The following is a 28,000-nucleotide window of genomic DNA, read 5'->3' on the forward strand; positions in this document are numbered from 1 at the left end:
CAGGTTTGCTGTGGGTTGTATCCTTAGGAACTGGGTGCATGCAGCCACCACAGCACACAGGAATCCTATGCATGACATAAATTTGGTTGGCCTTGTATGCCAATCTGTGCACCTTCATGGGCCAAGTGGGCAGGGCACCCCTTGGAGCACAGAGAGCGGGTGGTACCCTAGAGAGAGTATAGCTGGCGGGATGATCAGGAAAAAGTGCATCGCATCGGCTGCCTCTCTCCATAGCTCCTAGATGTACTTCTGTGCACCCATCCTGCCTCCCTTGATGGCTGCCGGCAGAGAGAAAAGTGTATTTTCCTTTTTTAATGTGTGCTGTAGCTCTCCCTTTGTCTGTACCTCTTTGTGTGCACTCAGCTCCGAGGACTCTCTAACCTGGATGAACTCTCTAGTGCCATTATATTGAGTGCACAAGCAATTTCTTAACTGCGATCTGAGAAGAAACAGAATTCCCAGTGGGTAGAAACATGGATGTCATGACACTTCCTGTGTAACCCATTGAATTGGCTGGCTGGGTGTTACAGCGTTGAAGCATTCTTCCTTAATCAGGTCACTATCTCTATCCTATAAGCTGCACAGGGTTAAGGAATTTGAACTTTTTATGAGACTAAATGGAATCAATTAAAGAAGTGAGAAGAGTCATCACAGCCTTAGATATCTAGCACACGCTTTTTGCTTTCAAGGTAACAAGCGAAGTAGAATGGAAGCACTAATGTCTGGTCGCTGCCTCCCAAAATGTAACAGCCCTGGCTAAGCGCCAGGTGGCATCCAAATAGTTAATGACGCAGCTTCAGTCTGTAAGGTGCCACTGATGCTGAACTCACTGCTCCCTGCTCTCAGCACACTGCTTGGTCCTAATCCCCCGTTTGTATTCTGTCTGCAGGCTGAGAAAAGCTGGAGAGTGATTGTGTCTAATAGTTTTGACCACTTGGGAAGTAAAGACCCATTTGTCTGGCTCTTCTTCTTTTCCCTATAAAGAATAAATAAATAAAAACCTTCCTTGCCCCAGTGCTAAACTAATGTCAAGAATAGCCATTTAGCTTACATACTTATTTTTTAAAATTAAAGGCAGATCGTAAACATAAAACCGAAGGAAAAACAGAAAATGTGAAATACGAATAGAGCCAGGTAGTGAATTGTGTTTGGGGCAAGGGGCAGGTTGAAGGGGAGCTCCAGCAATTCAGTAGGAAATTATCTCTGAGATTCTGGTGACCAAAACAAAAAATAGAAGCACGATAATTTCTTAACAGATTATCAAGGGAAACGTGTTTCCAGCTCTGAATTATAGAGGAATTTATCACCTGGGCCTTAAAAAAAAAAAGGAGTCATTTGGATATTAGGAGTATAATGGACAGAATCTGCATTAATAATTTATTAAAATTTCTGTTGATTCTTATATCTTTCCTGGATTAATCATTTAATTTGTTAAGTTTGATACTGGCATTGTTAAAAAGTCCATGAAATTATTTTCAAATACTTTAATTTTCTGCTGCCAAAGCTTCCAGCCCCCAATTCCCTACTCTATTACCCATAGTATTTCATTTATTCATTAAAATAGTTAATACAATTAGTAGTAGTACAGGTCCCTCCCCTCCAATGGGAATAATCCTAAAAAGCTGCATGAGAACAAAGAATTTTAAATTGGGATAATATATACAAAGTAATTTATTCTAATATATCCCAAACCTAGTTCTTCATCACAATTACCTAAGTTTTTAGAAATCAAATCCCAATCCCAGTTCCCAGTGGTTCTGGGTATGGACTCAGAAATCCGTTGGTGTTTTTGTTGTTCTTTTTAATGACATTCGCCTGTGTAGTCAGGTAGTTGGGACTCTATTCAGATCCATTCCCATCTAACACAGAATCCTCTTTATCTAAGACTAGCGTCAGTTACCTAAACCCTGTTGACTTTAAGAGAAAAGATGCTCCGTGATGGAAAAGTTCTAACTGGGAAATCATATTTTCTACTACTAACTTTAAATTTTCTTCATTTTATTTCTGATTAAGCATTCATTGTTCTGGTTTGTGAACCCTTTAAAATCTGTCTTCTTATAATCTGTGTATCAAATATGTAGTACCTTGCAAAAGAATGTAAATGCTTCCCAAGAACTCAATTTACTTAATTATATAGGAAATTATATTTTGTAAGTAAAACTACACCATGTGGCTATTCATCCTTAATGTGTATATATTGTATGTTGAAATATATTAAAGTTGATGGCTGGTGCCACGGCTTACTAGGCTAATCTTCTGCCTGCAGCGCTGGCACACCGGGTTCTAGTCCCAGTCAGGGATCCGGATTCTGTCCCCGTTGCCCCTCTTCCAGTCCAGCTCTCTGCTGTGGCCCGGGAGTGCAGTGGAGGATGGCCCAAGTGCTTGGGCCCTGCACCCCATGGGAGGCCAGGATAAGTACCTGGCTCCTGGCTTCAGATCAGCGCGGTGCCCTGGCCGCAGCGCGCCAGCCGCAGGGGCCATTGGGGGGTGAACCAATGGTAAAGGAAGACCTTTCTCTCTCTCTCTCTCTTTCTCTCTCTCTCACTCAATCTCTCACTGTCCACTCTGCCTGTCAAAAAAAATAAGAAATATATTAAAGTTGAAAATATTATTTGTTATAATGTTAAAAATTTTGAATGGCCTTATATTAATACTGTCAAATTGATATGTTTATGGAAGGTGAGTCTTAATTTTTGTTTTTAGCATAACTTGGAGTTATTTACTTTTAGTAATTATTACTGTTTTGACTGCCTCTCTGAGAAGTCTGCCTTTAGGAAAGGGTTTTCATATGGCAACTTAGAGCCTTGATGGTTAGAATGTAACCTGCATTGAAGATTCTGGGCTTTTTATCATGAATAATAAATGACTGGAATAATCCACAAGTTATGCATTTTCAATTAAGTAATAACAAATAAAATTTCACATTGTAATAGTGAGTATATCCTTGTAAAGAAGATTCAGTATGTGTGTATGAGTCCTGTGTGATAAGCAAGGCCATGTGGAATGGCACGAAAAGTAAACTTAAGTAGAGGAAAGTAATTTCATGAGATCTGTCACACTTCTCAAGGGGGAAGAAATATACAGAGCAGCAATTATTTTGTAACTGCATAGTAAGAAGACCAGTTGACTGTGTAACTGCTTCTCTGATCTTCACATTTTTAAGTATACATTGGTTGGGTTTTTCATGCAAGTAGTCTTAGGGAGAATTAATACATGAGTAGACTAGGTGAGGTCTCTCACTCAGGATGTCACAGCACAAGTTGCTGGAAGCAGTGTACGTTCTGCATGCAGGCTGATGTTTGGAGGTGGGTTTATCGGTGCCGAGGACAGACGTTAACAAGCCGCCTCATTCCAGGGGACGCTGGAGGCAGGAAGCAGTCGAGGCATCGGGTCATCATCCAGCTGCCAGCCAACGGAGGCCGGGACTGCACGGAGCCCCTCTATGAAGAGAAAGCGTGCGAGGCCCCTCCAGTGTGTCAGAGCTACAGGTAATAGAATCACAGAAAAACCTGGAGAGCAGTGTCCTGAAAAAGTGGTTGACATCCGAGAAGAAGTTGGAGATGTTTGTGCCTGTAGCTGCCATTCCTTGCCTCTTCCGGAGTGCTAATCTGATACTACAGTTGTCTCCAAAAAGGCAGACACTTGTAAAATCTCCGAGCTGTCATTAGCTCCAGCAGTTTGGGGAGAGTCTTATGTTGATAGAAACCATCAGAAATGCAGAAAACCGCTTGATAATTATGAAGCACGTGTTTTTGGACGCGTTTCTTTTCCACTTAGGAGAATTAGCCTAACTACTTCTTCCCTGGCTCCAAAGAGCGCCAGTTTCTCATGAATGCTGGCTTTCTAGTTCAAGAAATGACATCCTTTATCCCCATGATGCAAACAAGATTTCTGTTCTATTCCTTTATGATCACCCCAAAGAAAATTATAATTATTGAAGCTTGATAATTTATTGATAATTTATCAGAGAAATCTGGACCCTTTTCCATTAGGGCAGAAAATATCTCATTCAGATTTGATGTATATAATTGGAACCCTGACAACAAATGAAATATTATAGCATCAATTAGTGCAATATATAATCACAAAATAATAATTTAAGATGAAATTGATGACAGGTTTACCATTTTAATACATATATCTTTAATTCCAAGATGGTAAGTAGTATAATTGTATGTTTGCTTTATCAATATTGACAAGTTTGACCAAATGTGTTTATTTTTTAAATTTGTTTTGTGAAGTGTATAATAATTACAGCTGCTGAGTTACTCCTACAATGGCAACCAAAAGAACACTGTACAAAAGACTCATGAATTAATGCAGTTTTGTAACTTGAATAAGGATAAATAGGCCTTATGTAAATGGTCTGCACCACATCAGGCAGCTCTTGATAGTCCTGGTCATTAAAGAAGCTCAGTGGTATCTTCCACTCTGGTAGAATCTGACAGTGCTGTACTCTTCTCTCCACTGCCATACAAAGTACTGTTATAATCAATGTTTCTCATAATGTCTTGATGAAGATCTAAGTTAATCTAGATAGGACTGAGCATTGTGAAATAACTTCCTGTTTGCAGTGACCACAGTCACATTGCCGTGCTGCTCCATCTCTGATTTATGCAGCCCTTTTGCTTTCTCTCTATTGGACTTCTTTTCTTATAGGTGGAAGACGCACAAATGGCGCAGGTGCCAATTAGTCCCTTGGAGCGTGCAGCAGGACAGCCCTGGAGCACAAGAAGGCTGTGGGCCTGGACGGCAGGCGAGAGGTAAAGGCCCCATTGCGTCGTATCCTTGCTTTTCATTTCTCCACCATCAGCAACTTGACCACTGTCCTTCGCTTTGCATGTTGACACTTTGCCTAGCAAACAGAGTGAAGCAGACATGAATCTTCCATGACCCATTCACAAAACACTAGAACATGGAATCTTATTTTTGTAAATCATATCCTTTGTTCTTTAACAATAGCCCATAGCTCCTGTATTTCTTCCTCATTGATAACTGGAAGAAATTCAGGCCCAAGCTTTGGTCATGACATAGATGGTATATCAAAGCTTATTTTTTAAAAAAACTTATTTATTTGAAAGAGAGAGTGGTTCCATCCAGTGGTTCACTTTCTAACCAGGTGTAATAGCGAAGGCTGGACCAGGCCAAAGCAAAGAGCCAGGAACTGTATCTGGTCTTTCATACAGGTACAGGGTCCCAAGGACTTGAGCCATCTGCCTCTGTTTTCCCAGGCATAAATAGCAGGGAGCCAGATCAGAAGTGGAGCAGCCAGAACTTGAACTGTCACTCCAATGTGGGATTTTGTGGGATTCTGACATTGCAGTTGGCAGCTTAACCCACTGTGCCACAGCACTAGACACTTGGTTGGTTTTTAAATCAAGGTTTCCTTTTGACACAGTCACCTATATGCATTATACGTGTGCATACATACAACATAATATAATTGGTCAGCTTTCCCAGAAGTTCTGGGCAATAGCATTCCTAACACTGTCATGGTTACACACAATTCTGTTGGTATTCAGGAGTGGGTTTTTTCTTTAATGGCAGATTTATTTGCTCAAAATTTGCCATGTGTGAACTGCAATCTGTCTGCACTACCAGATAACATGAAATCTTACAGAAAAGGGTGATGGAAATATTTCAAGCTTGCAAAAATAGATATTATAGGGCATAACTAAGTCCCAGCCTTTGCAACATGTTGTTTGTACATGTAGCAAATTCAGTCTTTAGAGAGCACATAATGGTTTTTACCTATATTGACTTTTAGCATGTATTTCCTGCTATATGCTTAAAAATATACTTTTTGGCCAGCGCTGTGGCATAGGGAAAAAAGTCATCACCTACAGTTCTGGCTCCTATATGGGTGCCGGTTCCAGTCCCAGCTGCTCCTCTTCTGATCCAGCTCTCTGCTATGGCCTGTGATAGCAGTAGAAGATGGCGCAAGTTCTTGAACCCTAAACCCACAGGATTTTTCTCAAAATTAAAAAAATTGTCATTTTCCATAGCAAAAAAAAATGAGCTCTCAAATCATATAAACAAAAACTAGAATTTTTCTACACATTAAGGCTTCAATCATTATAAAATGTGTAACTACAATTGAGGTAGTAAAATGTCAATAAATTAAAGAAATGTGGTTGTATATTCAATTACATATTAAGGTACATGATTTATTTGAAAGGCAGAGTTACAGAGAGGCAGAGGCAGAGAGAGAGAGAGGTCTTCCATCTGCTAGTTCACTCCCCAGATGGCCGCAATGGCCAGAGCTGGGCTGATCCGGAGCCAGGAGCTACTTCTGGGTCTCTCACGTGGGTGGAGGGGTCCAAAGACTTGGGCCATCTTCTGCTACTTTCCCAGGCACAGTAGCAGGGAGCTGGATCAGAAGTGGAGCAGCTAAGACACAAGACTCAAGCCGGTGCCCATATGAGATGCTGGCGCTGCAGGTAGCAGCTTAACCCACTACACCACAGCGCCAGCCTCGGGACACCAGTGTCACCAAGCAGACCAAATGCCCACCCTTAGGATTTTACTGTATATGAGCTTCAGGTGAAAATAATTCTGGTTCCCCTTTCCAGTTGTGGAGATTTGGGCATTATAGATTTGAAAGTCTTTCTCCCCACTACAAATTAGTCTTTTAAAAATTGAATGAAGGGGCCGGTTACCCACTTTTTGTATATCAAAGGGCCTTTGGCTTCCTCGGGGCTATTTTAGTACTTTTTCCTGCCTTTCTGATGATTCCATTCTTGGTTTTCTATTACTGGTCCCTCTTCCTCTGCCTGTACTTATGTAATGCTTTCTAATCTTGGCATACTTGTCAGACTGCTTATGTTATCTTGGCAATTTTATCCATTTTCAGGAAATCTGCAAAGAGAAAGTTGCAATATAACAAGTGCTTTCTGCATAAATATACTCAGAAGAACCCCTTACCTTCCTTCCATAGGAAGACGATCTTTGTTTTCTTACTAGATGAAGATTGCTTTTTCTCAGTGCCTATATTTCTGCAGAAACATGAAATGGGAACATTAAGAGTAAAATGTCTTTTTGCTAATGGCAGGAAAGCAAAATTTTCTTCCTTTAATGTTCATGGTTGTTTTCAGAACTCTGCAGGATTGACAGGCCAAAAGCTTGCTATTTTCATCTTTGTCTTTAAATCATCAGGGACTTTAAAAAATAGAGTGTGCTGTTTTTTGATGATTAAAATAATTATGTAGTAAGCATTAAATCAATTGGCAAAGATTATAGAGAAGCTACTTCCCATCCTCTCTAGTACATCAGACTTTCTAATTCCAATTAGATGTAACTGAGGTTGCATTCAGAAGACCAAGTACAAAAGCCCCTGTGTTAGGAAAGCATGGAGATATTTAAACCAGGGAACTCATGTTTGTTAGGGAAATGAGATTGTCTTTGTTAACATCACTCTCAAGTAGGAGTTTAAAACTAAAGCTAATCAATTACAAAAAAAGGAAAGACTCAAAGAGCGAACTTAGACTTGACTTGTGCCCTATCAGAATAAGCAGAAGGGGGGAAAGAATACAAAATAAGATCAATTTCATGAGATAAGCATTTGAGGTAAAAGAAATAGTAAATGTGTTTATAGAAAGTGGGTATATTGAAGCCTTGAAGATGTGTGTTGGAGCCTGGGAGGATTTTGTGGAGGGCTATCAACGTCAGGATCAGTATTTTAGACCTTGTTCAGTAAGTGAAAGGAGCAAGGGCCTGATGAAAACAGTGTTTTATCTGTCAGCATGACAGGATAAATTAGAAAGATAAGTGGTCATGGGCCTAATGCCTGCCAGGACACTGTAGCAGTGCAAGGCTGGAGGAATAGGAACTCAGACTGGAGCCACAGTAGTGGAAATGGGCAGAAATAAATGGACTTTGAACTTGGGATAGTAGAAAATATCTTTAGAGTTTAGTGGCAGACAATAAAAGGAGTGGTAGAAGTAAGAAGTCAATGATGAACATGTGACTCTTTAACTCCAACATGTTCTGCTTAAGAACGGTTACATGGCTGAAAATTCTCAGGTCTGAAAATAGAGCTAATTTTAGAAAGTATATACTGTATATTTTCCGTCTAAGAGCACAGGAGGATAACCAAGTGGAATTAGCTAAGTATGCATTTGAAATGTAGAAATGTAGCTGCAAAAGATAGCTTAGGATGGCAAATTGAAATGTTACCAAGCCAAAAAATTAGTCTTTCTCTTTTAGCACATATCAGAAAGCCAATCACTGAAGCTACAGTGTTTTGTTTTGTTGTTTGTTTGTTTGTTTGTTTGTTTTGTAGAAACTTGTATTACAAGGCAGCCAAGCTAGGATTCAGGAATAATGCTCAAATCAGTCTCCTCAATTAGGGATGTGGGTTAAGTTTTTATATATTAGGTAGGAGAGAGCAGGTATACAGAAAAATTGGTAAGGAAAGTTCTGATTGGAAGCCTTAGAATCAATCAGGCCAGCATAGGGCTATCATGTTTTAAGGAGGTTACCTAAGAAAGCAGGAACTAAAAGGGGCAGCCCAGTATTACAAATTTGGGTAACATTTCTATAAAGTGATTTGTTGAAGCCATAGAAAGAGCCAAGATCTCCAAGATATATGCATTTAAGTAAAAGTAGCTATTATATTTTGCCATTAGATTTCTTTATCTATGAACTGTATTTGTTGGCTCTTTGCTATTTCTTTTCATCTGAAGAATTTATTTTATAGCCCATTACCTTGAAATTACCATTTTCTTACTGGAATTGGAAATGATGTCATGTGAAGTAAAATGTGAGGTAGTCACTTTACCATTCTATAATTAGAAAGACAGAAGCATTTGCCACTGACTTTATCTGTACCTATAGATATACTACTAGTCGTTTACACCAGAGGTCAGTAAACTGTGCCCTGTGAATCAAATCCAGCCCACAGCTTGTTTTCTTTAATACAAGTTTCATTGGAACACAGCCACTCCCATTTATTTATGCATTGCCTGTAGCTGCTTTCAGAAGACCAGGGAAAGTGGAGCGGCTACAGCTGAGACAGTGTAGCCCAGAAAGGGGACAGATGTTTGCTATCTAACCCTTTACAGAAAAAGCTCACTGACTGGCATCTAAATGCAAGCATGTAAACAGTGATGTAGTCACAACTTCTAATAGTCTTGAAAAGTCATTGCCCAAGGGGACCAGAAAGTCTCTAGAGTTTATCTCCTCATTTGGGAAGATGTTTCTAAATTCAGTTCAAGAAGAAAGGAACCATTTAATTATGACGTTAGTATGTTGTAAGACCATGTTGATAGTAAAATATCTGAATTTAGGGTGAACTTGCAGCATTCTTTAGGGGACATAGGAATAAAATGCTGACTGTAAAAACTTCAATAGTAAAATTCAAAATAAAAAAAGCTACAGGTGAAATTTGAAAATGCATGAGATATGGAAGACAAGGAGAGAAAAGTCTTCCAGAGTCTCATAGTTGCCCTGTCTAGATGATGACAAATCATATCCAACACTGGTTGGTAAACATTCACTTACTAAGTATACATAGAAAGGAAAGGTGTGTGCGCCGCTCAGCATTTTACTTACAAAGTCACCTGTTATAATTCAGATTTCCTTTTCAAATGACTTGAATCTTATCTATTAGTAGAAAAATATAACATTAAATTCTCTTTTTAGGAGATTTATTTTTTTTATTTATTTAACAGGCAGAGTGACACAGGAAGAGGGAGGAAAAGTTCTTCCTTCCACTGGTTTATTTCCCAAATGGCTGCAGCAGCCAGGAATGGGCCAGGCAGAAACCAGGAGCCAGCAACTCCATCCAGGATTCTCATGTGGGTTGCAGGGGCCCAAAACTTGGGCCATCTTCTGCTGCATTCCTAGGTGCATTAGCAAGGAGCTAGATTGGAAGTGGAGCAGCCAGGATTCAACCGCTGCTCTGATAGGGGATGCCAGTGTCCCAAGCAGCAGCTTAACTCACTGTGCTTGAACTATGGCCTTACTAGCCAAGCATCCCAGATCTTCTTTTATCCAGTTATTAGTGCCTGATTTCAGCTCCCTGTTACCAATAAAGTAACTGTTGCAGACAAACTTTCACCTTTGCTTTTAGCACCATTCAAAGCGTGATTGTTCCAGTTGGAGGAACTATCGTGGTGACATGTTTCAAAGAATTTGGGGAGAATTTATGTTCCCAAAGTATCATTAGCAAATGGTCAACCGTTAACTCCTTACAGTCTCAGCACGAATTCACACGGTAAAGCAAATGAGTGAGAATCTGCCTTACCTAGAAGTACGAATGACAGAGGGGTGAGAATATCGGAGGAGTCCACTGCAGTGAAGTAAATGCAATCCTGGGCAAGTCTGTCCTCTGTGACTGTCAGTAGTATGTCAAAACTATTTTTTTTTTTTTTTGACAGGCAGAGTGGACAGTGAGAGAGAGACAGAGAGAGAAAGGTCTTCCTTTGCCGTTGGTTCACCCTCCAATGGCCGCCGCTGCAGCCGGCGCACCGCGCTGATCCTGGCAGGAGCCAGGAGCCAGGTGCTTTTCCTGGTCTCCCATGGGGTGCAGGGCCCAAGCACCTGGGCCATCCTCCACTGCACTCCCTGGCCATAGCAGAGAGCTGGCCTGGAAGAGGGGCGACCGGGACAGAATCCGGCGCCCCAACCGGGACTAGAACCCGGTGTGCCGGCGCCGCAAGGTGGAGGATTAGCCTATTGAGCCACGGCGCCGGCTTAGTATGTCAAAACTATTTTAAAATGTTTGCTGATCTGTTAAAATGCCAGTGCTTTGAAAGAAAACTGATATACTCCTGAAAGTTTAGAAAGATATAGGAAATTTATGTATTTGTTTATGATCAAATTCCTTTATTTTTGAAAGGAAAAGTGAAATAATGCTGATGCGGATTTTATATCATTTATTCCAAGTCTCCAGGTTCTTTTTTTTTTTTCTTCTCAATCTTCTCTCAGTTGGATTAGCTGCCCAGATATATTGCATTTTTCTTTAAATTCATCGAGTTTTCTGGAGAAACTTTAGAAATGTTATTTATAAAACAAGTGCCTGTAGGGGCAGGAATTTAGTCTAGTGGTTAGGATGCTGGTTAAGGCACCTGTGTCCCACATCAGAGTACCTGGGTTTGGTACCCATCCCCAGCTACTGGCTCCAGCTCCCTGCTAATGTAAACTCTGGGGGTGGGCGATGCTGGCGCAAGTAACAGGGTTCCTTTTACCCGTGTGAGAGATCTGGATGGAATAACTGTCCCCTGGCTTCAGCCCAGTGCAGTCCTGGCTCTGGCTGACCTTTGGAGAATGAGCCAGTGGACAGGATCTCTCTCTCTTTATACTTCTCTTCCTTTCTCTATCTTTCTATATCTCTCTCTTTTCTCTCAAATACCATTTAAAAATAGTTCTATTAGTCTACTCAGACTGCTGAAACAAATGCCATAGACTAAGGATTTAAAATACATTTATTTTTGCAGTTCATTTGGTGCTGAATGAAGACCCACTTCCTCACTTGCAGACAGGGGTCTTCTCCCTGTGTGCCCTCACATGCCACAAAGGGTAATGGAGAGAAGAAAGGAGAGAAAATACTGTCTGGCCTTGTATAAGAACAGCAGTCCCATCATGATAACCCCACCCTCATGACCTCATCTAAGCCTAATTACTTCTAAAAGGACACCATATCTAATAATAACACTGGGGTTAGAGCCTTAATATGTTAATTTTAGGGAAATACAACTGAGTCTGTAGCAATAGCAAGTCATCAATGTCTTTAAATAAAATTCCTATCTGAGTGTATGTAAGGTTATTAATATTACACTTTCTCAGAAACCTTTGTAAGCAGGATATACCAGTCCCTGAAAACCAATTCAAATTCCATGAATATTACTCATTATAATGCATTCTTTCATAAAACAAATATTGCTCTAATCCATGCTGCATGTTTCATGTTGCCTTCATGCTATTAGACCCAGGCTGTTGAAAGAACAGAAAGTTAAAACAAATAGCTTCAGTTAATTTTTTGTTGTAAGAAATAGACTCTCCTGCACGTGATTCGGGTCCCAAGACCTATTAGTAAAACATCAGTAGTGTTTCTATGACCATGGAAGTATTGGAAGAAGCAAACAAGAGGGAACCAATGCTAGGGCATAGAGTACAAGAGAAAATGGCAGTGAAACCATAAGACAAGTCAAGCCAAAAGGCAAGGAGTAAACTCTGTGTTTGGGTACAGTACATTGACCAGTTTGCCAGGGCTCCGGTGTATGTTAGAGGAAGGGGCCATGTTTTGGAGGGTGGCACAGACCCATCCCCTGCAGCCTTTCAGGAAGCACATTAGCGTAAGGCTGGACTCCTAAGTGGAGCTAAGGCTTGAAGCCAGGCGCTTGGATAAGGGAGACAGTCATCTGGACGATGCACCAGATGCCCACGTCTTCTTTATAAAAGGTTATTTTTGGAGGAATTATTGGGGTTAGACCCATAATATTTGGGCCAATTTATCATTAGCCTGCTACTTTTCAGGGAGAGTTCCACCATGGTAAAATTAAAAAAAAAAAAAAATTAGGCAGAAAGAATTAGGAGAAGCAGTTGCTTTAATGAAAGTTTACTCTAAAAAAAGTCTTCTTTTGACTGCTATATTTATTAGTTTCCACCCAGTTTTGTGCTCTTCACTTAAATAAACTATTGTTTAAAACTTTCCAAGTATAAAATGTTTTCAGGGGCAGGTAATTAGCACAGTTGATAAGATATTGCTTGGTCTGTTTATCTCTGTGTCTTTCCCTCCCTCTTTCTCTATCCCTATGTCTTTCAAATAAATAAATCTTGAAGAACATTTTTAAAGAGCTGGCATTGTGGTAGAGTGGGTTAAGCTGCCACTTGCAATGTCGGAATGTCAGAGTGCTGGTTCGAGTCTCTGCTACTCTGCTTCCAATCCAGCTTGCTAGTGCACCTGGGAAAACTGCAGAAGATGGCCCATGTGCTTGGGCCCCTGATCTCACATGGGAGACTTGGGTGGAGTTGCAGGCTCCTGGCTTCGACTTGGGCTACTCCAGCCATGGCAGCCACATGGGGAGTGAACCAGTAGATGAAAGAGCTCTTTCTGTCTCTCCTTTTCTCTCTTGCTCTCTGCCACTCTGCTTTTCAAATAAATAAAATAAATCTTTTAAAAGAAATATTTACAATACTGCTTGGAAGGTCCACATCCCATATTGGAGCACCTGAGTTTCATGCCTGATTTCTGCTCGCAATTCCAACTTCTTGCTAATGTTCACCTTGGGAGGCAGCAGATGATGGTTCAAATAATTAAGTCTCTGCCACCCACATGGGAGACTTGGATTGAGTTCCAGATATCTGACTTCTGCCTGGCCCAACCTCCATCGGTCATTGCAGGCATTTGAAGAGTACACCAGTGTACTTAAGAGCTCTCTGCCTTTTAAATAAATTTAAAAGAATTTTTAAACCACCTTATAAAAAGTTTAAAATCTTTTAAAAATTTTTCTTCAAATTTCCTTTGAATATTAGTATCTTAGTAGACTTGGGACTTTTTGTTTTGCTGTGTATCTCTCCAAGAATCTTGTTATAAAATTCTTATTAGTGTTTGCCATTTTAAATAGTAGCTCATAAAATAAACTTGGCTCCACACTGTGTCAGCGATGGTTCCTGACTGTGCCATGTGTTGTGATACAGTTAACTCTTCCTAGATCCTAGCCAGCAATCTGGCTGAGCCATACCACTGGGAGCTCATTACTGTTGCCTATACAATCTCATGCTAAAATTTTCACATATATGATGAATTTGTGATTCATGAATGAATTTGTGAGATTGCTAAATACATGTAACTCTTTAAGCTCAATAAGAAAGAAAAGCATTCAGAATTATAATTAGGGAGTCCATGTTGGCAGACTTGACGGTGAAAATCTCTTGCACAGAGAAAGACCAAGATCCTTGTGTCCACATAGTAAATGACTATAGTCCTCTTGCATTATTTACAGATTTGATCTAATTTCTAAGCGCAATTAAGTCTCTTGATAATGAGCTCCCACTCATGCTTAAACTTTTTCCTTTTCATTTCTACATGGTTCATAATCACTAATACCATTTTTTCCATGAAACAATAGGAAACATCACTCACTGGATCACTCAATTGAATGTGTGCTGTTGCAAATGCTACAGAGACATGATTGCAGTAGGATATACCGTGTTAATATTGCTCAGTTTAATAAGCACTCAGAGCTCTTTGAACTCTTTGTTACATATAATCCTACAGCTTTCAGTGCACAAAGATATTAATCCTACTCTATTTCCCATAAGAAGAGCATCTGTGTGTACATGTTGGATCTAGCAATTTATTTCATCCTGATTATTCAAACAAATTGACAACATGGCTTTACTTGCTGAAGGATAATTCACTGACCAATAGAACTTCCCCTTTGTGTGCAACCTGAATAATAAGGGAGTTTTATTCCTTTTCAAGAAAATGAAGATGAGCAACTACATTCTGAATTCTATTGGATTTACTTCTGAGCTGCATGGGTAGCCTTCTATTTACAAACTCATATTTGCGTAGCACACATATCCATCTCCTTTTAGCTCAACCAATGTGATCTATTCCTTGTCATTCTGTGAGCATTTATTATTTTACTTTTTTTTTTAGAACAAAGCTCATACTCAATTTATGTGTTTTCAAATTGGCTTGACTTTTTCTACTTATAAATCTTTTATTAAATTTATGTGAAGTTTCAATATTATGCCAAAGTAGAAAGAATATAATGAATACTAGTAATATAGTAATTATTATGCTTACTCAGTTTCAACTGATTATAGTATGTTGTCTTTCTTGATCATCTGCCACTCACCAAACATTTAAAATGAATTTTTCTGGAATATTTTAAAGCAACTCTCAGATAAGATATATGAGAGTGCTTCAAAAAGTTCATGAATAATTCACATTATCTTTTAATGATACTTTTTGAAGCTCCTTCATATATCACCCATAAATATTTGATTCTTTCTTTAAATCTAACAACATTATTTTCATACCTAACAAAATTTACAGTTCTTTCATATCATCTGTTATGGTCATGTTTAACTTTCTTTGTTGTCTCAAAAATATCAATGTACAGTGTGTTCACAGTGGGGTCCAAAATGGGCCATGCATTGTGTTGGGTTAGTATATTTTAAGTTGACTTTCATTTAACAACATGCTGAGCTCCTTTTTTCATGACATTTGTTGAAGAAACTGTCTTTTCTTTAAATCTGCCTTTACAATATTTCTTCAATATTGGGGCTCAGCATGCCTAACTTGAGTCATAGGTAACCCAAAAGTTAAACACATTAATGATACCCAAGTTTTCAAATTCTGGGGGCAACCTATCAACTGACTCTTAAAAACAATGACAGTGCCTTATATAAATAAAAGTATAAATGAAATAAATGCATGTTATCAGCATAGAGTTAAATAAGAAATTTATTTAAAAGTCATGATTTTGGTATTTTCTGATCTAACTAAGAAGCTTTCATGAATTGTCTGTAAGCCCACACGATTTTTGGCCTATATGCTAACAAGGCTCAAAGAACTTACATCGTCATTACACATGAACTACACAAGCTCTACCTGTAAATACAGATACAGTTGTCTGGATATATGTAGCTTTCTGGGGTGCTAAGAAGCGTGCTCAGTATGCTCCTTCTTTTCTACAGTTAGAATCACAGTTTTCAGTGTGTTAGAAATGATTTTTAAGATTTATAAAGTCGAGGGACCAGATGGTTCCCTTCCCAAACATTTATATTTTCCTTACCTAAATAGCAGGAAGTTCATTTCAGATTGCATTTTTGTGTTTGAATTGTTGTGTTTCCTCTAAGTCAGAATACCAACTAGTTGAGATGTACGATAAATTTTCAATATATTGTACAAATGGTGCTGTTTCTATGTGTTTGGATAACATTGCATGAGTAATTCCTTCCATAAGTACACTGTCGAAAACCTCAGATAAGAAGAGTAGAATGTTGAGTGGGTTTCTAGGAACAGATACGGGAATTTTTTTTCTTTTCAACTAACTGAAGTACTTAAGATTTTATGGAGGGTAGGTATATGGGAAAAGAACTTTGGATTTATGTAACTAATATAGATCTGCACGAAGTAAATTAATGTGTTTCTACAGTTATGTTGATAGTGGAGTTACCTTGTATTTCCTTTTTGGTATCATTTAATGTGATGATAGTTGGAGCAATTCTATAATAAAATTCTACAAAGGACCCTTAATGAAGAATCTAACACAATTTCATTTATTTTTTCAGTTTTGTATTTGTATATATTTCAGAGGGCTAAAATGGATGAGTAGGCAAAAACAATTTCAATTCAAAGAACCCAAACTCAGTTGTACAATTTTCAGTTTTCTTTTAGTTAGATATAATGCAATCTTCTTTATGGCTTAGGATTCTAATACATATGGTCAAGTCTGCACTTCCCAAATTAAACATCTTTGTCTCCTAGGTCTCCAGATTAGCTAAAAGTCTAATATTGTACTGTTTCTCAGTCTTTCCTTTTGGGCCTACTTGGAGCAACTTTTCCCAGGAACCATGGGAACTTACCAGATTTAAACTATTTGTCAATCCTGCTTCCAAATGTCAAATGGGGAGAGGACTGCTCATTGGTATTCTGTGTCATGGGAATTCCTCTTATATCATGCTAGGGATCACGTCCTTTCAAACTAGGTGGATATTCTTTGTAATCCCTTGCCTGTGCAAGTTCCCATGATTCCCTCTCCTTGAACGCAAGGTTAGAGCTCTCTTACTTCACACCCACATGCTCAGCCATCATTTCTCAATAAATGAATTCATGATTTTTTTAAATTTTTTATTTATTTATTTGACAGGTAGAGTTACAGGCAGTGAGAGGGAGAGACAGAGAGAAAGGTCTTTCTTCCGTTGGTTCAGCCCCCAAATGGCAGCTACAGCCGGAGCTATGCTGATCTGAAGTCAGGAGCCAGGTGCTTCCTCCTGGTCTCCCATGCAGGTGTAGGCTCCCAAGCACTTGGGCCATCCTCCACTGCCTTCCCAGGCACAGCAGAGAGCTGGACTGGAAGAGGAGCAACTGGGACTAGAACCCCATGCCTATATGGGATTCCGGTGCCGCAGGCAGAGGATTAGCCAAGTGAACCATGGCACTGGCCCCAATGAATTGGTGATTTTTGAAACTTAGGAGGGAAATGGCAGAGGGGAGGAAGGAGTCTATAAATGTCATTTGCTCTTTTTCTTTAAGACCTGTTATATTAAAGCAATTTTACATCTATGTCCAATAAGTAATATAATATTTTCTTGTTTTAAATAATTTGATAGAATGATATCTTGGGAGAAAAATATATATGAATTAGAATTATTTCTGAGTCCATATGTAATTGAGGAAATGCTAATTATGCTAGATGAACATTACTAGAAATTTCCATTTGTATTTTTAGATTCAGGATTGATGTTTGAGTAGGTGAAGAAGCTGTAGACAGAGTGGGTGGAGGACTTTTATCCTGTATCTCCATTGACTACTCCAAAGCCATACCAATAAGTTCCCATTGTAGGAAAAGAATGTTTTGTGCAGCTGGTGCTGTGGTGTAAAATGTTAAGCCTCCGCCTACAGAGGGCATCCCATATGGGCGCTGATTTGAGTCCTGGGTGATCCAGCTCCCTGCTAATGTGCCTAGGAAAGCAGCAGAGAATGACCCAACTATTTGGGCCCCTGCACCCATGTGGTGATCCCTCCCTTCCTCCCTCCCTCCCTCCCACCTTCCTCCCTCTTTATTTCTGCATTTCAAATAAACAAATTAACCTTAAAAAAAGAAAAAGAATGTTTTATGCCAATGCAGTTTCAAGACAAGTTCCATGAGTATGTCCTCTGCACTCCAACCTACCAACCAATTCACTGCCATAAGACCCTAGATATAGAAGTTCTAGAAGTCCAGCATTGGCCGGTGCCATGGCTCACTAGGCTAATCCTCTGCCTGCGGCGCCGGCACCCTGAGTTCTAGTCCTGGTCGGGGTGCCGGATTCTGTCCCAGTTGCTCCTCTTCCAGTCCAGCTCTCTGCTGTGGCCCGGGAGTGCAGTGGAGGACGGCCCAAGTCCTTGGGCCCTGCACCTGCATGGGAGACCAGGAGAAGCACCTGGCTCCTGGCTTCGGATCAGCGTGGTGGGCTGGCCGCAGCGCGCCAGCCACAGTGGCCATTGGGGGGTGAACCAACAGAAAAGGAAGATCTTTCTCCCTGTCTCTCTCTCTCTCTCACTGTCCACTCTGCCTGTCCAAATAAATAAATAAATAAATAATAATAAAAAAAAGAAGTCCAGCATTATACAATAGTATTAAAGGTACCTGGTATTCTGCAGCACTGCTATCAATGTCCAGTGTTCAACATTAAACTTGTCAGAGATCATATATTATTTGCCTCATGAAATAATTCACTTCTAAATATACCCCATGTGTGACATGAGTTGTCATATTTAATAGCATCTCATGAAAACTGCTAAATATTGAACACGTATGTGTATGTAGTTTTCTGTGCCAAGAAAATCACTAGGGGTTGTGTGTTATTAGAAAGCCTGCAAAATCAATTTAATGTCTGATTATTAGAAACAACTCCTACTACAGGTCTTCTGTAAACAAGGAAATAAAATAGGACTCCTATCTAAGCAAACGTTAATTTCTAAATTATAGAGTAATTAGACCTTTGACTGTGGTGTAAACAGCGTTCTGCTTTTCTTCCAGCCATTACTTGTCGAAAGCAAGATGGGGGGCAGGCTGGCATCCCCGAATGTCTCCAGTATGCAGGCCCCGTGCCAGCCCTCACCCAAGCCTGCCAGATCCCCTGCCAAGACGACTGTCAGTTTACCAGCTGGTCCAAGTTTTCCTCGTGCAATGGAGACTGTGGGGCAGTGAGGACCAGAAAGCGCACTATTGTTGGTAAGAATAATTGGGATGCCCAAGCCAACATTTGTCAAGGTGGAAAAACGCAATGGAAGTTAGATGCAGAGGGTTCTGACAATGCCTTTGAAAATGCCGTATTGTTGCTGTGCTTACACCCAATATGCCAGGGGATCTGGATGTGTATTTTAATGTAAGTTGGCAGTGAGAGAAGCAATAAGTAGTTTTAGTAAATAGAAAAAAGCAGCCTGACTCCCTACGCAAACGACTATACGGTGATGATAGATTATGTTTTGGTTGAAACATTACCAAAAGGCTGTTGGAGCAAAGTAGAAAAATCGCCCTTTCATTTTCTTAACCCATTCTCACTGTCACTTTTTCAGATTAGCCTTTATCTCCTACAAGGAAGAATGTGACTTTAATCCTGTGTCTGAAAACTACATATAAAAGAGAGGACACAGAAAAAAAGAGAAGTGATCTAACAAGGAAGAGTCAGGATCATCATATTGAATCAGAGCCTGGTACATTAAGAAACACTGTCACTGACAAAAGAAACCAAAAAATACTGGTTCTAATAGACTTTTCATGATAGAAGTTATAAAATGAACCACCTGCAAAAGTAAGACTGTTGAAAACTATATGACAGCTTATGAACGTTAGATATATATATATATATGTAGTTCATTATATGTTATAATTAAGGGTTATTTTACATATGATACATATGAGAGGATCTTTAAATATAGAAAATATATATTTTGAAAAAGTAAGCAGACATTGGTTTGAAAATTTGCACCACAACAGACCCACTTCTTATTCTGTTTTTCCACAAACTTTTTGTAGTGCTCTTGTATAGTAAGTATACCATCAATATTAATTTGATAGCATTAAACTAATTAAATATTTTCAAACACATATGGAATTTATCCTCAACATGATTTTCTTTTTTAAAAAATGATTTACATTTATATTCAAACATTTTCAAATATTTTTGAGTACTGTTTTCTACATGAATCACCAAGTATGTCAAAGTCATTCCCTCTCTAAAATACTGAAGGGTACAAAATCATAGTCGGCAGTGATTCAAAAAATCCTCTGTAACCATATACCATCTATTTGGAATTAGCAAGAGAGACATTCAGTCCAACACAAGGACTCTCTCCATCTCTTATTTTTAAATGTTATAAAGGAGAGGTTTATGCAGTTACCAGAAACTCACCAGTTATTGAAAAAACAGGATCATTTTAGAGGATTTTAATCATTTTGAAGAGCATAAAATCTAATACAAGTGACTTCTTCACACAAAATGAGGTATAAGGAAAGCTTCACTATTCTAAGCCCCAGCAATCGCCTTTATATACATCTCTGTGGGGTGAGAAAATATCATTTACTTATAGGTTTCTATTATATATGGTCTAAACTGGAAAGAGGAGGCATAAGAAGGTAGAAATTTCAAGAGGCTTGAAATTAATAATGTTTTTCAACTTAAATTGTCTGATGGTTTCTCTTCCACAGGAAAAAGTAAAAAGAAAGAAAAATGTAAAAATTCCCACTTGTACCCCCTGATTGAGACTCAGTATTGTCCTTGTGACAAATACAATGCACAGCCTGTGGGGAACTGGTCAGACTGTATCTTACCAGAGGGGAAAGTGGAAGTGCTACTGGGAATGAAAGTACAAGGAGACATCAAAGAATGTGGCCAAGGATATCGTTACCAAGCAATGGCATGCTACGATCAAAATGGGCGGCTTGTGGAAACATCCAGATGCAACAGCCATGGTAATCCCTTCTTTCCTCTTCGCTCTATTTATGTTGTCTTTGGGGAGTGAAATGCATGTGTGTTGCAGTTGAGGGGAGATGAAAGTTTACACAGTGCAGTGTAAGCTGAACACAGTGGAACACCACACTATACATCATGTATGTGCAACAGGATATTCAATAGAATGTTGTCTCCTCTCCAGCTGGCAATCAAGTCGCTAGTACAGGTGACAGGGAGACTTTGGATGCCCATATCCTCAAAACGGGAGGCAAAAATGTTGCCAGTAACTTTCAGGGCTTCGCTAAAGCCTGTTCATTCAATAGACCCAACAATTCCCAACAATTCTGTGCTCAGAGAAGGAGTGAGGAGGACCTAAGATTTGAGTTCAACTTGAGATTAGAGTTTTAACTTTGACTTTTCATAGTGAAATGGACAATCTTTGCAACGTGCCCCAAGTAGCAGAGAAGAAAGATGGAAAGTCATAATTGGTAAAAACTCAAACGTTTGCTCATTCTTTGTTGAGTTGAGATTGGCCAAAGAGAATCAAGAAAACAGAAAAATGTATATGTTTCTAGGGAACTGTGCCCACTTTCATTTAATAAACCTAAACAGAAAGGGAAATTGACATCAAGAATAAAATACGAGAAGTTTGTGAATGCAGTCCATATTTGACCAGATAATATACTAAACTGTTTTATTTATTTTATAAATAATAGGCAATATTAGCAATGTTTTTTCATTATTTTTTATTTTAATATATGCATCCTTTCATAACAGAAAGAGATTAGTTTTCAGTGAGTTAGCCTGAATCATAGATATCACATGTTTGCAAACACTGGTTGATAATCTGCCTTCTTGATAGAAATGGCCAAGGCAGGATGAGCAAGATGCATGGCTGTTTGCTTCCAACCTTGCTGAAATAACTTCTGCTATTGGAGTTTTCAGGTTCCAGTTTTATTATATGGTTCAGAAATTAACACAAACTAAGAAAACCACCTCACATTTGTAAATGATCAAGATATCATGACATATTTATTGAAATTTCTTAAACCTCTACCTCCCAAGAGATATGTAAAAATCTTGTCTGTCTTAATCTTATCATATAGTTACTATTTTAATCAAAGTCTGTTTTTCAGTTCACCCCCAAAAGCTCCACTGTAGCAAAACTCTAGCCGTGAATAAGGTCATTATATGTGCATTGCTACATTAAACATTATTTCATGCACTTAGAACCATAACTACAAAAGAAATGATAGTGTTTACAATACTCATAGGTAATCTGTACTCTGAGGAACATATCTAAGAGAAACTATGTTATTCTTTACATAAATTACATTGGTATTATCTATTAGACACTAAGAAAAATGTGAATGCTCTTCCTGTTTTCAGGTGGCAATTTAAAAGGTCGTAATAAGGCGTTAAATGTAAAAATGAGAACTGGTGTTTGGTCTACGGGTTATGATGTTGGTTAAGATTCTAATATTCCATGTCAGAGTACCTGGGTTCGAGGCCTAGCTTCACTTCCAACCCTAGCTTCCTGCTAATGTGCACCCTGGGAGGAAGCAGGGGATGGTTTAAGTCCTCGGGTCCCTGCTACCCATATGGGAGACCTGAACTGAGTTCTTGGCTCCTGGTTTTGGCATGGTCCAATCCCAAATGTTGCAGGCTTTTAAGGAGTGAACCAGCTCACTCTCTGCTCTCTGTGTGTTGTCTCCATCCCACTCTATCCTAGTATGTGTGTGTGTTTCTCTGCCTCAGATAATTTTTGTAATGCGAACTCGAAGATCACTTTAAAAATGTGTCTCTCTTTAGAATGCAGAGTTCATATTTTGATTTGCTGTGCACAGTGAATCACTAAGATCATAGCATTACCTGTGAACCTCTAGAATGACTTTCATATATTCTCTTTACCCTGATCTACTAAACCTATGATTTAGAAAGTCATCTAACAATCTTATGTTTAGAGAAAAAAACTTTAAAAATATTCATTGACTCTCACACAAATAGTTGATCACTTTAAAAAATTAAAAGTATAAAATAATTAAAACCCAGGCCAGCACTGTGGTGCAGCATGTTCAGCCAGCACTTGGGATGCCCAAATTTCATATCACAGTGCTGGTTCAAGTCCTGCTGCTCTGCTTCTGTTCTGACTTCCTGCTAATTCACCTAGAAAGGCATTGGGAAATAACCCAAGTGCTTAGACCCTGCCACCCATGTGAGAGGCCAGGGTGTGTTCCTGGCTACTGGCTTCAGCATGGTGCAGCCCTGGCTATTGTGGCCATTTGGGGAAGGAATCAGTGGATGGAAGCGTACTCTCTGTCTCTCTGTCACTCTGCCTTTCAAATAAATAATTTTTAAAAACGTAATTGAAATTGGCCAGAGGCAGTAGGCTTCTTAGCATTTTTGACTCAAAGTGTGAAGAAAGAAGTACAGTATTCTAGAGAAACACACACTCAGAAAAAAGATTAATCCATTATGCATTGAACTTCTTGGGGATGTGGAAGTATATAAGTACACTAAGTGAAACATTGCAGTTTAATTCTTCTGTATGTTCTCCATCATTCCTCTCTCATCTATTATGATCTGTGATGGATGTTCATTGGGATTTTTAAAAATTAGTATTTATTTGAGAGAGAGAGAGAGAGAAAGAGAGAGAGAAACAGGCAGAGACACAAAGATGATTCCCATCTGTTAGTTTACTCCTCAGATGCCCACAATGGCTGGGACTGAGTGAAGCCAAAGCAGGAGCTGGAACTAAATCCAGGTCTCCCAGTTGAGTGTGGGAGCCCAACTACTTGAGCTGTCACTATTGCCGCCCAGTGTCTGCATTAGTAAGAAGCTGGAATCAGGAGCCATAGCTGGGAACCAAAGCAGGCGCTCTGCCATGAGACCTGGGCATCCTCACTGGCATCTTCACCACCTCGTGGGCTGTTTCAGTGTTTACCAACACAGCTACTCAGAGTCCTAAAAGGTGAATGCCTATTGCCTGATTTCTTCAGAAATTGCTTCTCACCCTGGCAGGTCTGAATGGTGTGTGTGGAATGTTACAACTTTTCCACTCCATCCTCGTCGTTCTCTAACTTGCAATCTCTATGACAACTGCCTTCTCCCAGCCTAACTAGCTTTCCAGATGGATTGTGGACATAGAGTTTTAAGTGGCTTTGGAGAAGAAAATCTTTTCCTGCTGTCAATTTAAATATAAGATTGATCCCCATGTGGTACAGTACAGTGACAGCAATCCCCTATTCAGTGGTGGCCTTAGGGCATTTCTGTTTAATCATTGTCCAGCTGTAGACCATGTTACCGATCTTATGCTGATGAAGCAATCTTTCGCCAAGTTCATTATGTTATTTTACACTATTTCCCACGTGACCATTTTTTTAATGCTTTTAATTTGGGTACAATTTTATTATGTTTGGATTTCTTCATAATAACAGATTATGTGCTGAAAAGTGACATAGCTGTAGTCCTAAAACGAATCTTAAAGAATGCCTTTGGTGCCACATAAGTGTTCATTCAGCTGATTTATAGTATTAAATAAAGTTACTATATAAAAACATTTATAATTTATAGTTATATATATTTATATCACATATATACATATATTTGGGACATTCAACTGTCCAAAAACATACTACACATGTATATTTTGGTTAGGAAATCTTGGATAGTATTTCGATAGCTTTGAAAACAGTATCACACATTTTCTACCCACCACTAGAACCCTCTAAATCTTGATCAGTGGATTCACTAGGAATTTAGTAAGTGCTTAACCACATAGCACTAGGTATAGTCATCCTTCAGTGTCCTGGGAGGATTGGCTCCAGGATCCCCTTAGATACCAAAATCTTCCAGTGCTCAAGTCCCTTGTATAAAATGGTGTAGTATTTGCATATAACTTCCTGCATACTTTAGATCAACTCTGAATACTATGTAAATAGTTATATTTTTTAGGGAATAATGAAATAGGATTCTTATCAATGCATTTTTTCATGAATATTTTTCCATTCTTGATTGACCAAATGCATATATATGGAAACCATGGGGGGCTATTTCTCAAGTTCATCACCTTTACAATTTCCCAGAACAAAGGGTAGAATTTCTGGAATTTTTAAAATTATATCAATTAACCTTGATTCTTTAGACTTTTAGTGGAAACCTAGCTTGCACAGGTACGGTTGAATAAGATTTCCATTTAAGCATAAGTACCCCTCAGCCCACCCACCTCTTCCAGATCCCTTTTGTTTTTCTAAGGAATGTAACATGCTACGTAATTTACTCATTATGTTTTTATTTATTTGACAGAGTTATAGACAGAGAGAGAGAGAGAGAGAGAGAGAGAGAGAGAGAGAAAGGTCTTTCCACTGGTTCACTCCCCAAATGGCCGCTATGGCTGGTGCTGCGCAGATCTGAAACCAGAAGCCAGGTGCTTCTCCTGGTCTCCCATGCAGGTGCAGGCTCCCAAGCACTTGGGCCATCCTCCACTGCCCTCCTGGGCCACAGCAGAGAGCTGGACTGGAAGAGGAGCAACTGGGACTAGAACCCGGCACCCATATGGGATGCTGGCGCCGCAGGTGGAGGATTAACCAAGTGAACCACAGCGCCAGCCCCTCATTATGTTTTTTAATGCTTTATCTTCCCTATAAGAATATAGAGTGAGACTATACTGTTTTAGTCAATGATATATCTTAAGCCTCAAGGATAGTAACTGTTCAGTCAATATTTGTAGGATGAATTAATGAGTGAAAAATTAAAGAGTTTTTTTTCCCATAGAAAAAGTTGAGCTCTACTAGGGTTGCAGCTAATCCACACTCTGATGAGGCACTCTCTTTTTCCCAATTTCTTTCACTCTGTATCACATATCTGGGAAACTATGGAACAGGTCATTGAGAGTAACTAGCGTCTTTAAAACAAAGTAAGATCTTTACAGGGCCGCTGTTGTGGGGTGGAGGGTTAAGCCACCACCTGTGAAGTTGGCATCCCTTATGGGCACCAGTTCCAGTCCCAGCTGCTCCACTTCCAATCCGGCTCTCTGCCAATGAGCCTGGGAAAGCAGCAGAAGATGGCCCAGTTGCTTGGGCCCCTGATCCCACGTAGGATACCTGAATTAAGCTCCTGACTACTGGCTTTAGCCTGGCCCAGCCTCAGCCATTGAAGCCATTGGGGAAGTAAACTAGCAGATGGAAAAATCTCTCTCTCTCTTTCTCCCTTTCTCCCTCCATCACTGTAACTTTGCCTTTCAAATAAACACAATAAACCTTTTTTTTAAAATATAAGATCTTTACATACCACAAAATATTTGTATTATGCTGATCAAATATGTGTTCACCCCATGTACTAAACACGAGTTGAAATAGTCGCACACCCATTCACTGATTCGGACCAGTAACACCAACAGTGGAAAGTCTATTCTGTTGCCAGTTAAGGCCTCCTGTTCAGAACTTCCAGACTTGTAGAACACTAGAGATTTGCAAACTAGTGTAACCCCCTCGTTCACATTAGTAATCAGGACAACTTAGGTTTTCTTAAACTCTGTTTACAACTTTGGGAGCGTGGGTATTTATTTTTTCTTCTTCCCACTCACTTTTCCTTGAAAAAATAAGGAATAGCACTTCAGTTTGATTTATCTGAAAGGGATATTTTGAAGGTAAATTGGATGAAGTATAAAAATGTCAGATTTTCCGATTTTGCACTCTATGAGCTGCATAATTCTTCCTGTACACTTCTCTTCGATCTTTACCCTCGGGAAATTTCTCTTTCCTATTTCACATAGGCAGTTTAAGCCATAACATACTATCAATAAATATTCAAAAACTGAACTCGGTTCTATTTGTGAGGTTTCAAGAAGGCAGAAAAAATCTGAGGATTTTTCTCCCTGAGCCCAGATTGCTTCGTATGCAAGGCTCTCCGATTGTCTAAAAGTCAAATATTGCTGTTGATACCTATCAAATATTTATCATCAGGGAAAGACCCTGAAGGAACTCGAGAACTGACTGTTAGGTTACACTGCTTGTCACTGAGTAAGAAACCAGGTAACAAATATTTTAGGCTTTGCAGGCCCGAAGATCTCTGTTGGAGCATCTCAGTTCAGCAGTTATAGCATGAAAGTGGCAGTAGACAATATCTGAGCAAATGGGAATGCCTGTGCTCCATTCAGACTTTACAAAAACAGTCTGGCAACTGTTTCTGGCATCCCAGATCGAAAGTCTTGCTACCCAAAACTGTTGGAAATACACCCCTTCACAGGCCTATTGCATCATAGTTTATACTAGGAGAAATCTCCAGAGGATTCCATGCACATTTTTTTAAAGACTCCACATGGGTGCAGGAGCCCAAGCACTTGGGCCATCTTCCACTGCTTTCCCAAGCCAGAGCGGAGAGCTGAATCAGAAGTGGAGCAGCGGACTTGATCTGACACTCACAGGGGATGCCGGCACCGCAGGCAGAGTTTGAGAATTAGCACAGGGATCATGCAGACATTCACAGGGTACTGTGCCTCCTAGGAAACACGAGCATGTCTTGGAGATTGTTTCCTTCATGAGCCCTGGCTGATGCTGCCTTGAGCAAAACAGTTTTCACCTCCATGTAGCCATTCACTATCAGCTGTGAAGAACAGAGCCTTTGGAATTTTTGATATGTATTAAAGTGAGTCTTAATAAGCTGAAAGTCTGCTTGGGTTCAATTTTGAAAACAAAGTCTGTAGGGCTTTTTGGAGAAAGGATGTTGGTAATGTAATGATTACTAAGACAGGGTGGTGCTGTGGCATAATGGGCTAAGCCTCCACCTACAGCACTGGCATCCCATATGGGTACTGGTTCTTGCCTGGCTGCCTCTCTTTTAATCCAGCTCTCTGTTTATGGCCTGGGAAAACAGTGGAAGATGGCCCAAGTGCTTAGGCCCCTGCACCCACATGAGAGATCCGTAAGAAGCTCCTGGCTCCTGACTTCAGTTCAGCACACCTCCTGCCATTGCGGCCGTTTAGGAAGTGAACTAGCAGATGGAAGACCTTTCTCTCTGTCTCTCCCTCTCTCTCTCTCTGTAGCTCTGCCTGTCAAATAAATACATCTGAAAGAAGGAGGGAGGGAGGGAGGGAGGGAGGGAGGGAGATTGCTAAATTGCTAAGACTCACCATGCAAGGTGTGGTTATAGGAAAAGTTGAGGAATCATTTTCTTCTCTTGTAAGGAAGAGTAGTGTGTGGTGTGTGTGTGTATACATAACTGAAGTAGGCAGGCATACAGGTTAAAATTGATCAGATTTGTGAACTGGAAGGCCACACCCCTGTGTGGCCTCATGCCCCTACCTGGTGCCTTTGCCATGCCCCTGTGTGGCCTCATTCCCCTCCCTGGCCACACCTGGGTGCCCAGGTTAATTAACCACTCC

The 28,000-nt window shown here is 39.7% G+C and overlaps 1 protein-coding gene across 1 annotated transcript in view; it reads left to right on the forward strand.

Annotated features, from left to right (window-relative positions):
- The window catches only part of THSD7A (thrombospondin type 1 domain containing 7A), a 451,027-nt gene that overhangs the window by 366,009 nt on the left and 57,018 nt on the right, over positions 1-28,000 (forward strand). Inside the window, exons 10-13 of the mRNA XM_070059784.1 lie at positions 3,356-3,488; positions 4,660-4,763; positions 18,705-18,899; positions 20,376-20,639. Coding sequence (XP_069915885.1) covers positions 3,356-3,488; positions 4,660-4,763; positions 18,705-18,899; positions 20,376-20,639 — 696 coding nt within the window. The remainder of the gene's footprint in view (positions 1-3,355; positions 3,489-4,659; positions 4,764-18,704; positions 18,900-20,375; positions 20,640-28,000) is intronic.

Source organism: Oryctolagus cuniculus, chromosome 16 (genome assembly GCF_964237555.1).
Source record: "Oryctolagus cuniculus chromosome 16, mOryCun1.1, whole genome shotgun sequence".
Taxonomy (NCBI): Eukaryota; Metazoa; Chordata; class Mammalia; order Lagomorpha; family Leporidae; genus Oryctolagus; species Oryctolagus cuniculus.